This window comes from Acomys minous (genome assembly GCF_964271855.1).
Source record: "Acomys minous genome assembly, chromosome: 9".
NCBI classification, from domain to species: Eukaryota; Metazoa; Chordata; class Mammalia; order Rodentia; family Muridae; genus Acomys; species Acomys minous.
Window position 1 is genome coordinate 92141190 of NC_140490.1, and position 12565 is coordinate 92153754.

General features: G+C 42.3%; 1 protein-coding gene across 8 annotated transcripts in view; it reads right to left on the minus strand.

Moving 5' to 3' along the window:
- ANO4 (anoctamin 4) overlaps positions 1-12565 on the minus strand; it is a 381965-nt gene that overhangs the window by 66460 nt on the left and 302940 nt on the right. For all 8 annotated transcript variants that reach the window (XM_084795290.1, XM_084795289.1, XM_084795288.1 and 5 more), the window contains one exon: positions 5643-5749. In XM_084795290.1, coding sequence (XP_084651416.1) covers positions 5643-5749 — 107 coding nt within the window. The remainder of the gene's footprint in view (positions 1-5642; positions 5750-12565) is intronic.

A 12565-nucleotide genomic window follows, 5' to 3' on the forward strand; every position in this document is an offset into this window, starting at 1 on the left:
GTATTGCAATCAGAATATTAGTTCTTTATTTCTGTCCTCTTCATTCTGATGATTGCTTTCCATGTCTATACTTTGAACTGCTTCGCCCATTTTCCTGTAGAAGTCTTGCCCCATGTTAAGGTCACTCAGTCATACAGAATTGAGTTTTGCTCTAGATGAGACAAACAAATCTAGTTCCATTTATTTTATAAGTGAATATACAGTTTTCCCAGCCCCACAAGACAACTCAATGCTTTCGACACTTGTGTCAAAGATGAGGTGGCTACATCTTTATGAGTTTCTATAATATACTGTGGGCAGTCTTTTCTGGTTGTGTATATTTGATATTTGAAATATTTTCATATTTACATGTTTTCCTTTAGATTTGGGGGATTTTCTGCTATGATGGCAGTGGGGGGCAGATTCTTTTTTGCCTTTAATTTTTAAAAATCTCAGCCCTTTTCTTCTATCTTGTGGAGTCTCTGGTTTGGTGTCTTAATGATATTTCATTGTTCTTGGACTTTATGTAGCATTTTTGTAACGTGGTCTTCCATTCCTGATGGTTTTATTTTGAATTTGGATCAGTCTACTGGTGATGCTTTTCAGAGTGGGTTTTATTTGATTTACTTAGGTTTTCACGTCCATCTTGTTTTCTCCTTCTTTTTCAAAGCCTCAACTTCCTTGCTGAAATTTTCTTTTATGCCCATACATTTTTGTGTCTGTGTGTGTGCGTATTTGAGATAGTGTTTTGCTGTATATCCCAGACTACCTGGAACATGGCTTTACAGCTCAGGCCAGCCTTGACTTAATCATACTCCAGTCCCAACCTCCAAAGTGTTGAGGCCACTTGGCCAGTTGTATAAGCATCCTTAGAGAGAGTGTGTTCTTTGGGGTATTCCTTCTTACACGTGTTAGGTGGGGTTCGTTTAGTCCCAAGAGCTCTTTATTGTCTATGCAAGACTTTTCTGAGCATGTCATCAGCATTCAATATCTTAAAGTAACATCTCATGTATTTTATGTTTTATTCTTTTGAAATTGTTTTGGAAGAGAGAGGAAGGGACAAGATGAGAAAGAGGAGGAGGACAGAAGTGAGAAGGAAAAAGGGAGGGAGACAGCAAGAGGGTGGAAGGGAAAGAGGGGGAGGGAGAGGAGGGAGAGGGAGAGGGAGAATAATTAGGAGTAGCTTGCGTCTGTTCTTCCTTCTTGTTCAGAAGTAGAAGTTTAGAGCATTGATTGTTCGTGTTGCTTTCAGACCAAGATTCACATATCTTCTTAAAATAAACTTCAGTCTTTCCATCCGTTCTTCCACGATGGCTTCTGAGCCTTGGGGAAGGGTGTGTGATAGAGACATCTCATTTGTGGCTTGGTCACTTACTTTCTGCACTTTGACCAATTGTGAGTTTCTGCGGAGCTGAGGTTGCCTTTTGTGAGCAAGTCAGTCAACATTCATTCAGCAGGAAGCAGGAAGGGGTTTGTGAGAAACCCTCCCTCACTGAGGAGCTAGCTATATACAGCTGATGGCACCATGGGCAGGAAGAGTTAGCTTTCTTTAAGAGTGTGTCCGTACTCCAGCAGATAACCCCACACCCGTGAGTATATGTGTAGCACAAATTGTAGCCAATGAGTTATTAAACTTTACAAAAAAGAAGGAGGATATGGCATGGTGGCATTAAGAGGTAGGGATGGATCTGGGAGGAGTTAAGGGTATGAGTTGAGGGTGAATATAATCCAAATACCTTGAATGAAATTCTTTAAAAAATTAATCAAATAATTTTTAAAGACCTCTTAAAGGATGAACAGGGTTTATAGCCCTCAGGTGGCTTTTATTCCTTTTAATCAATGCCCTCCATATGTTAGATCTTGACCAGGACCCAGGGGCCTAGCCTAACAGAAAACTATGTATGCACTGTTTCACTTTTGTCATTCAGTGGTTGATCCTTTTAGTCACAGTACTGCACCAGTGGCTTAAGATGGCTGACATTAATGTTAAGTGTCTAAGGAAAATACTCGAAATGCAAATATTGGTGGAAATTTGCATTTTATCTAACACACAACAGTCCTTCAAAAACTACATTTGCATTGAATGATTAAATTTTTGATTATGTACCAGGGTTGGATTTCCTGGAACCTCTGCTGAGAATTAGAAAAACAAAACAAAACAAAACAAAACAAAAAAACAGGACTCCTAGGGACCCATTAGATGCTGAGAATGACTTTGTCTAAATCCTACTAACTCTCTTTCTAAACACAAAACTTGAGAATACAAATCAACTTCAAGAGTACCTGTATATGTACATGTACATAAATAAATCTTCGCTGAGTTATTAATTTCTGTTTTGAAAATGGGTTTCATCAGGTTTGATTTTTACAGTTAGAATACATTCAGAGGGAAGCTGAAAACCATACATAGTGACAGTTTATACTCCACTAAAATGCCCTTATGAATCATGTCTAGAAATCAATATTCTTGTATTATTTCTGATCAATGCTGTCTCAGGTGCCAACACTGCAATGCAAGGTGACATTTTCAGAAAGAGTTTTCAGCAGAAAGTAACATGGCTGAACATCAACTCTATCTAGAAGTTTTCTTTTCACACGTTTTTTTCTTTCAGTTATGAAACCAGAGATGACAATGGAATATTGGATAAACAGACCATTTCTAGTTTTACTTTATATTTTCCAGCAAATTACACAGGCTTCCAATTTACTGGCTAACAATTTACTCTTTGATTGATATTTCTAATTCAAAGTGCTTCCATTTCCTCATCACCACATTTCCAAACATTTGTTTGTTTATTAATTTGTTGTTTGTGGCCCTAGGAATTAAACCTAAAGCTTGTGTTCTACCACTGAATAACATTTTTGGCTCCTTACCGGGGTTTCAAGGCTAGTGTCCTTAAATAGGATCCCCTTCCTTCATCATCAACTGAGAGAGTTTTCTACCAAGGCTCTCTCACAAGCAACAATCCTGCACCCAGCAGTCCTTGGGAATATTGGAAGCCAATCCCTGCCCTCTTTTTAATCTAATCTGGAGTACTTGTAAAAAAAAAAAAAAGCTTAAAAATCTGAGATGAAAAACAATTTAGCATCACAGTTGCCCCACGCTCCTATTGTAAAGTTTTTGATTGTGTCAGGAAGGTGAAAGGGAGACATCCGTTATGTTGAACGAGTCTTCAATTCAGTTCAATAAAGATTTATTGATTTACCCTTCTGGACAATAGACACTGGGCTAGACAATGATGGCTCAGAGATGAGTCGGATCTTACAGTTAAGGTCAGGTCCTCTGAACTAGTGCTCAGTAGTCTAGTTCACACCTAGTTTACCACACTAGTGTACTAAGAGTTGTGGGGTATGCCAAGAACAATCATACAAATGCCATCAAAGGCAAGACTTTTTGAATTATTTGAAACGGTCCTTAAAAGCTCTTCCCACAATTTCACATTGATTCACTTGCTATTTAGTATGCTTATGAAACCATGTGAACTGAAAAAAAAAATAGGAGGCTGTGTATAGCACAACTGAGGTTTGCCTTAGTAAATCATTTTTTAAAGAAATTAATATGAGAAAAGTAATTTAGACAAATATTTGAATTATTTAGGAGATCAGTGTCAACGGCGGTTCTCTTCAGGCGGCAGGTTTGCATGATGCCACTGAAAGTATCTCAAGACAATAAAATGAAGTGTGAGTGACAGTCGATAAATACTAATAAAAAACAGATACAGGAATTCAGAATAGGGAGGAGGAATTCCTTCCAGCCAGAATGTCCCCAAAGACGTAGAGGAGAGGACATGTCTCGCGGGACGATGACAGCTGCAGGGACTATGGGCTGTGTTAGGTTACAATCCCGCTTGTGGTAAAAAGGACCTACAGGAAGTTAAATCTCCCCGGATCCACCTGCACTGATGCTGTCTGGACATTCCACTCCACACACATTCATATATGGATCAGGTAGCGATCTAGTCCTCACCATTACACTTTACCTTGTGCAGTTTAGCATCAAAGTACGGTTGTTTTTTTTTTTTTTAACAGTTTCATTATGCTAGTGACTCACACGGAGCCTGAGTCCACGAAACTCTCCAATCTGTTCCTCTCACCGTGTTGTCGGATAACATTTCTCCCACACCCCGTGGGGTAGTTGTTTTGCTGACTCTGCGTGTAAAGCCATTACGTTTACAAACTGCTCAGTGTTGCCTCTCTGGATTTGGCAGAGCTTCCGAGACGTCTGAGGCTGCGGATCCAGTGGCTGAAATGATTTAGACAGCTGTCCATCCTTGCCCACAGGAAGTGTGATGAAGACGTCCGCTTTTGCTGTAAGTCAGCAACGGATGCCTTGCCCATCAGGTGCATTTAAGCCTTTGCTTTCAGCAGTAGAACTGGGTCTTATGCATATTTCTGAATGTTGGGTAAGCTTTGCTAGCTGAAGGCACTCAGTGGATAGTGATGAGGAAGGGCCTTCGCCTCCTAGATCCAGCACTCCCCTCAGACATTTCTTCAGCATTCACTGCTGTAGAGCCAGCATCTGACGTGTATGGTGACCAAGGGCGTGTTTCTTGGTATCTTTATACATGGCTCCATAGGAAAACGCTGCTGGGGAAGCATCTCCCGGTCATCAACTTCCATGGAACCATGTAGAAAGCCGCCCTGAGCATTCTAGAAACCAGTTCTTCTGCAAATCTCCAGCATATGCCTTTGCTTAAGCCACAGCTCTCATATCAGTTCTAGACCTCAGCCTGGTAAGATGGAGGACTGCATCACGGAGGACCAGAATCATGGAGGACCGGAATCACAGAGGACCAGAATCATGGAGGACCAGAATCACAGAGGACCGGAACCACAGAGGACTGGCATCACGGAGGACTGGAATCACAGACGGACCGGAACCACAGAGGACCGGAATCATGGAGGACCAGAATCACAGAGGGCCTACTATTCTCTCTTCTGTGTTCCTACCCATCACCAGCCAGTCCTCAACAACCCTAAACCCTGCCATACTTAGTTTAGGATCTGCTTATTCCAATGGTGGATACGTTTGCCTTCTCACTGCACTTTGACTGGCATAGATTATTTATTCAAACATTTTTGCTGGGACAGAGATAAAGACAAAGTCATCTAAACCTTAATAAAGAGTGGTCCTATACCATGGAAATATTCTCATAAAATGCCTAAAATATAAAGTTTGAAAGTTGTTTAGTGGGAGAGATGTGACCTGTGCGGCTCCTCCTTCAGGGGGCACCCTACCCTTCCACCATGCCACAGTGTCTCCTGCCACTCTTGGTTTGGATTTCAGTTTCTCAGTGAAGTGTTCTCCAACCACTCACTCCTAGTTCCACAGTGTGCCTTCGAAATGACACTCTCTGTCATTTCTTTAGGTTATTATACTTACGTAGTCTTTTAGATTTTTTTATATGCAAGTTCCAAAAAGGGACTGCATTTACCACCTTAATCCCTTGCTCGTGGGTGCTCCTTAATCACCTGCTGGACTGACACACTGTCTTAGTGATCACGCATAAATGATCTTCAAATAAATGCTGTTCAAGTAAGAGTGCCACGCGCACATGTGAATTCTCCATTAAAGGGGTAGTTAGAGGGTGTCAAGAGGCCCACGGAAAAGGTCTCTAGAATCCCCAAACACCAAGTGGCTGTAACACTAACAACCTGCTTACCGATTTTGTTTTTCCCTTCTTCGTACTTTATTCTTTGTAAAATATGGTGCACGATTCTGCTTCTTGTGGCATTGTTGAAGAACGTGTCTTTGTTGTGTATGATGAAGCTGTGGGCACACATTGAAAACACAAGTGGAAGATTAGTAGGAGCTAAGGGAATCTGCTCACTCGAAGTTGATGCTGCTCAGATGCAGGCATCTTCAGTTAGCCCTAGAGGGTATGTCTGGAACAGCATGAAAGATCCCAGAGACCACACCAGGGAAGCTCACGACTGTGAGGAGGAGCTTTGGTTCTTAAGATTCTGGGCATTGGTATCATTACAGTGGGAAGGGATTGGGGCTATGTGAAATTAAGAAACCTAGAAACAAACTAACAATAAGTTTAGGTTTTGTATCTTTTTTTTTCTTTCTTAATATGACCATGACATAACTCGAACTAAAGATTAGTTCTGGCCAGGGGTGGTGGTTCATGCCTGTAAGCCCAGCACTCAGAGAGGCAGAGGCAGGCAGATCTCTGTGAGTTTGAGGCCAGCCTGGACAGGCAAAGCTACACAGAAAAACCCTAGATAAATTTTCTTTTTATCTTCTTATGTCTTTGGTCATTCTCTCTCCCAAGTTGTAATTGCATACAAGTTCAGAGAGTTTAAGAATCTGGGTTGGCCTGAGTAATGCAGACAGAAGATAGGAAGCAAGAGCCAGTTTGGGGCAGGCTAAGGTTAGAACTCAGTATCTGGGGCTCATCTCTGAGCCTGGCCTTCCTTCCCACAGTCTTTCCTGGTGAAGACAAGACGTTTAGCTCTATTATTCATATTCTCTCTCTCTCTCTCTCTCTCTCTCTCTCTCTCTCTCTCTCTCTCTCTCTCTCTCTCTCTCCTCCATTTCTGGTAGCCATGCCACTCTAAGGACAACTTTCTCAGGTAACAAACAGGGTGTCTAAGGCTATACAATTCACCACAGAGTGGCCATGATTTCCCTTTTCAAAACAAACTGTGATGAATGGTAGACTGCCATCAGTATTATACATGGAGTCACTTCCCCAGATATATGGCCCACCAGCCCAGTAAACTGAGTGTGGATTCCTCCTAACGTGGGGTGCCATGTGAAGGCATGTAAGTGTTGGTAACTGTCGCCTCCAAACCAAGCTTTGGGATCAGTTGCCACAGTTTCTAGCCGCAACTCCACTCATTCAGAGAGCAATCCTCTTGCCTCTGAACTGTTTCTATCACAACCACTGACAGGTGTGCTATTTACAGGTTTCCACCAGATGTTTATAGAAGATGATCTATAAGGCTTTGATTATACATATGGAAAACAGGTGAAATCTTTGTCTTCAATACTAAGTCTGGTGAGGAAGGCAGATCATTAGTGAAATGAGGCTGCTCGTATGTCAGGGAAGGGCAGAGTCCTCACTCTTTTGCAGGAACATTCTCACACTTAAGCATGCTCACTGACTTGGGAGAAGGGGCTGAGACCTGAGGCTCTCCAGAATGCAGGCATAGGAGTGCATGGGGGGTGTCCTTCAGGGAAATTGCCATAACACATTTTTCTTATAGAATATGGGTTCTCAGGGTTTGACCAAGGGAAGAGAAGAGACAAAATTGGCCCAGAGGAAGATGCTGTACTTGAGGTTCATTTTAGAACCCAGGTTGGGGAGGGGAGTTTGGGATGATACATAAAGAGGAAGGAAGCCAGCAGGTGTGGAGACACGAAAATGACATTGGCCAACTCCTTGGAGAAATATCCCTCCCACCTTCCTTCCTTTGAGGTCCCTCCCACAAGTGGCTCTAAGGGTGACTTGACATGAAGCAGGAGAGGGGACAGAGCAGCTGAAATGGCTGAGATGCTTCCCTCAGATGTCCACTAGGGTTTTCTTGAGCTGTTTTACGGTACCGAAGGGTAAAAGGAGAAAAGTAAAGGGTTTCGCCAAATGCACTTCTTTTAAAAATTGTCCTTTTCTGCTTGTTCACCGTATTTGAGGCAGCTCATTACATTTTAATGTCAAATAAAGATGTCATAAACAAATAGACAGCAAATAAAAAGCCCATTTGGACTTAAATCAGAAAGCCCAGGAGCTCAACTACACTTGATGGGACAATTCAAACTAAAAGCCCATGTCTCCCCCATTAAACGGTTTTCTGCTTCCTTGTCTTTTTTTATGGCACCATTTATATCTTCTGAGTATATGCTATAGTTCTCCATAATAAGCCCCACAGATAAGTAACAATTTTCTCTTCTCATTCATTTCTAGGTTGTATCTAGAATCCAGACAGTCTACACTGCAGGTGAACATAGTTGAACATGAGTCGTGCACCATTCTAAGCACCCAAAAAATATAAACGCATTCAATCCTTTCAACAACCCACGAGTAAAAAACTTATTTGCTCAAGCTTATAGGCAAGGGATCAGAGGTGTTAAGACACAAATCATTTAGCTAATAAGAGGCAGAGTCAGGATCAGAACCCAGGTGTTCCTGGCTGCAGAGGCTGGCCTCCACACCACCCCACTCGTCTGCCTCCCTCTGTACTTTGGATACTTCTTAACTCCTGAACATTGGCACTCCCCGTGGCCAGCCCAGCAGGAACTCTACCTGGAATGGTCTTGTTTCAACTCCCTTTATATCTCAGCTCAGGCCCCATCTCCCTTGAATATTTCTGATTGAACCGCCTCTCCACTGTTACCATAAACGGCAGCATGGCATTATAAAGAGAAAGAAGTAAAAGCCAGCCACCAATGGGGTGAGGGATACAGCAGTTGAGCCTTGGGCATGCTCAGCATCTCCTGATCTCCACTGAAGACTCTGAAGTCAAGTAGGCCTAGGTCTACTCCCAACCTCTGCCGCATCCTATGTAGCATTGGGGTTGTTGTTGGGAGTTGAGGTTTCCTCATCTGGGAAATGAAGAAATTGCTGCTGTTACTCTCAGACACTTTTGTATGAATTAGGTGAGATGATAAACAGATGAATGTCTGGGAAGGCCTCAGAGTTAGCTGTTTCCACAGCTGTTGGTTTTACTACTCTGTAGGAAGACTTCACATGTGTTCCTGTCTTCTCTATATGAGCCTCCTGGGGGCAGAGGCCTCCCGTGCTTATTGTATATTCCTTACAAGAGCACAGGGCAAAATACATGCTAATCTCTAATGTAAAACCAAAGGAGATGACCTTCTGGAAGGACACTAGCTACCTTGTCTTCTCCAGTTCACGGAGCTCTTTCCACCCATCCCATTTCTTCCAGATACCTGTTGAGTCATTCCTTCAACAGCACATGTTTAATTAAGTACATCTTGCAAGCTTTGAAGTCTGTTTTATGGACTCTTTCTCACTTAAATAGGAGCAATTGGAGAAGGGACAAAATAGTTCACTATACTGTAGTTTTTATGCTTTTTATTTTAGCCACAAAAATATCACACATGGACACACACACACGGACACACACATACACACACATTGACACACACACACACAGACAGACACACAGACACACACACACATGGACACAGACACACACACACATGGACACAGACACACACACACACACGGACACAGACACACACACACACACACACACACATGGACACACGGACACACATACACACACATGGACACACACACATACACATGGACACACACACACACGGACACACATGGAAAAGGACATAGACATGGACATAGAGACAAAGACATAGACACTGGCCTGACCAAGTCTGGCAAATACGTGTCTTAAAGCCACAAGTCTCTGAGGAGGAATTCACAAGCTTAGAAACTTGGATCTGCTCTTACAAATTACTGGGAGGATAGTACAGGAATGTAGAATGTTTGGGAGCCATTTGACCAGGTTTGTCAATATTATGTAAGTATCTTTCTATATCTTCTAATCTAAACTTCCCTTTTGGCAATGTATCCACTGGTATAATTGCCCACAGGGAAAACAACAGATGCACACAAATGTTCAGTGTGGCATGAATTATAATAGAAAACTCTAGAAATAGCCTACCTAATTCATCAAGTGGAGGATGAGATGAGCAAGCTGTGATACAACTCCACAGTGGAGTCTCTGTAGCTGGGAGGAAACTCTTGGTGCTCACAGTAAATATTACAAATGTCCAAAATGAGCCAGGTTCGGTTGCACCAGCACAGAATACAAGGAAAACAAGGCTCAAATGAGTAAAGAGTTGTTTGTGTCAAGGAAGGACATGTGTACACAGATGTGTTAACACACACACTTGATGATCCATGTGTAGAATGACTGTGGAAGGATGTATGTGATACACACACACACACACACACACACACACACACACACACACACATCTTCTGAAATACTGGTTGTCTCAAATGGAGAATAGGATGTCTGGAAAGACAGGATAGAAACCTTGTGTGCACATTTAGGAGAATTATCACTTGTACTGAAAATCACTTATATTAAAAGCTGAAAAGAAAAGCAAGGGGAAATGAATTTTGTTTTGAATCTTTTCCTAGCTTTTCCACGAAAGACAAGGAGTAAAAAGTGGTTGGTTTGTGGAGGAGAAACTCTGTGGTCATAGCCTGGCACACTCATCTCCTTATCCTACCTCCTTACAGGGTTATGGAATGCCCTAAGACACCCAGAAAATGACACGAAGGAATTGAAAAACCTTCTGCTGAGAGGGAGTAGCAGTTAAGGATGTTTGTTGCTTTTCCTGAGGACCCAAGTTCAGATCGCAGCACCCAGGTCAAATGGCTTATAACTGCTTGTAACTTCAAGTCCAAGGGATCCGACATCCTTGGCTGGTCTCTGCACGCACATGTGCACGCACACACATCAGACATTCATACACACAAATAAAAGAATAAAAATAAAAATTAAGGAACAAGTTGCCTGTTTCATGTCTTCTTTGTTTGTAAGAAGGACCCTCCAGGAACACAGTTTGCCCACGAGCTTGTACATGTGAAAGGAGCCTTTCTAGATGTCACTGTCTTCCCTGGGGTGGCGTGGGACTTGATGATTTGTTAAGTAATGGACAAATGAGCCTGATCCAGTTTAGACTCTCTGCTAGGGTCTCAACTCACGATTTTATGGTGGTCAACAGCCTTGGTTTTGTTTTATTTTGTTGAGACAGGGTTTCTCTGTGTAGCCCTGGCTGTCTTCAACTTGCTTTGTAGACCAGGCTGGCCTCAAACTCATAGTGATCTGCCTACCTCTGCCTCCCTGAGTGGTGGGATTACAGGTATGTGCCACTACACCTGGCCAGCCTTGGTTTTTAATATTAGAGTCTCAGTGTCTTTTTTTCCCCCAGAAGAGATGAGAAAGGACCATGCTGTGGAACTAGCTTTTAACTATAAACACCTCTATGTTATGTTTGCTTTTTGCTGATTGGCTCTTCCAAAGGGCAACAGTTCATAGAGGTACAATAAAATATTTCCATATGCTGAGTTGTTTAACAAGTAAATAGTATGCTTCCTCTTTGTAGAGCACTGTACACTGGGAGTGTGTATAGTACACGGAAGTGGGTAGACCATGGGTACCACCGGCATTGCATAGCTATGTATTTTTAGTGCGAGAGATGCAAAGGTGAAACTAACCCAGCTCCCCTCCTCAGACATGGCTCTACGCTTATTACATAAAAGAGAAGCAAATGTTTGAGGGTGTGAGTTGCAGAAAAGCATTCACTACTGCCTCACTTAGAGTCAGCTTATGAAATGTGCCAACCTGAAAGCAGAAAACAACTCATGTTTTCCCTCTACATTTCTTCTTTGAGCCTGCTCATCAGGATGAGACTCCACTTTCATAACACTCAAGACTCATCTGGATCATCCAGAATTCAACACTTTGGAATAGACATTTCAGAGATAACGGAGGTGTTCTCCATCCTTGCTGGCCAATATGGAACCCTCTCACTGTATGTAGCTACAGAAAACTTGAGTTATGGGTAGTGCCCCTATGAAGGCTAACTTTTTTTAAAACACATTTTTTATTGAAAAATAAAATAATTCACATTACATCTCATTTGCTATCCCATCCCATGCATCCTCCCATTCCTCCCTCCCTCCTACTTTCACCCCATTTCCCTTCCCTATGACTGTGATTGAGGGGGACCTCCTCCCCATGAATTTGATGCTAGGGTATCAAATCTCTTCTTGGTAGTCTGCTATCCTTCCTCCGAGTGCCATCGGGCCTCCCCATTAAGGGGACATGGCCAAATATGGGGCACCAGAGTTATGAAGGCCAAGTTTTATAAAACATTATTGATTTTAGTTGTGGCCACTAGACTCCAAACTGACAACAGTTAGGCACATTGTATTTGGTATTGTGCATAGTTGGGCACTGAGCAGAGCCCAGTCCCGCCTCACTGAGGGGTACCAGCACAGGAGTGGTGAGGGATGAGGGGTGCCCCTGTAGGGCTATTTGCAGACCCCCAGAACATTTCAGCTCAACTTTTATGGTCTCATGAAAACTGTGTCTTCAATTAAAGTCTCTGAGTCTTTTGGGATCATAGTTAACTTGTTAGGAAAATGAGGCTTTTAATACCTTTTTGCTCAAGGGCATGGATAGATAGCATCCAAAAACGAAAATTTTGATGTCTAGTTTTATAAGGGGAAAAAAAAAATCACCTCTTCTTCAGTTCCCCTTTTGAGCGAGAAAGAACTGCCACAGACTTGATTTCACAAGTCACAAACTTGAATGTCTCCCTCACCCTTTCTTCCTCCCACACCCAGCAAGATCCATCCCGTCCTTCGCATTCCTCTACTCAACTGCAACCCTGAGTTTCTGAGATAATTGGATCAAGTGCTCTCAATAGTGTGAAAAAAATCTCCATGACTTAAAATCTCAAGAAGCAGTAATTTTTGTCAGTAAGTGTTTGAATATCTGGAAATGGTATTCTACAATTATGTGATAATTAGAGCTATATAATTAACCTTTGTATATTTAAAAAAAATCTAAGACGTGT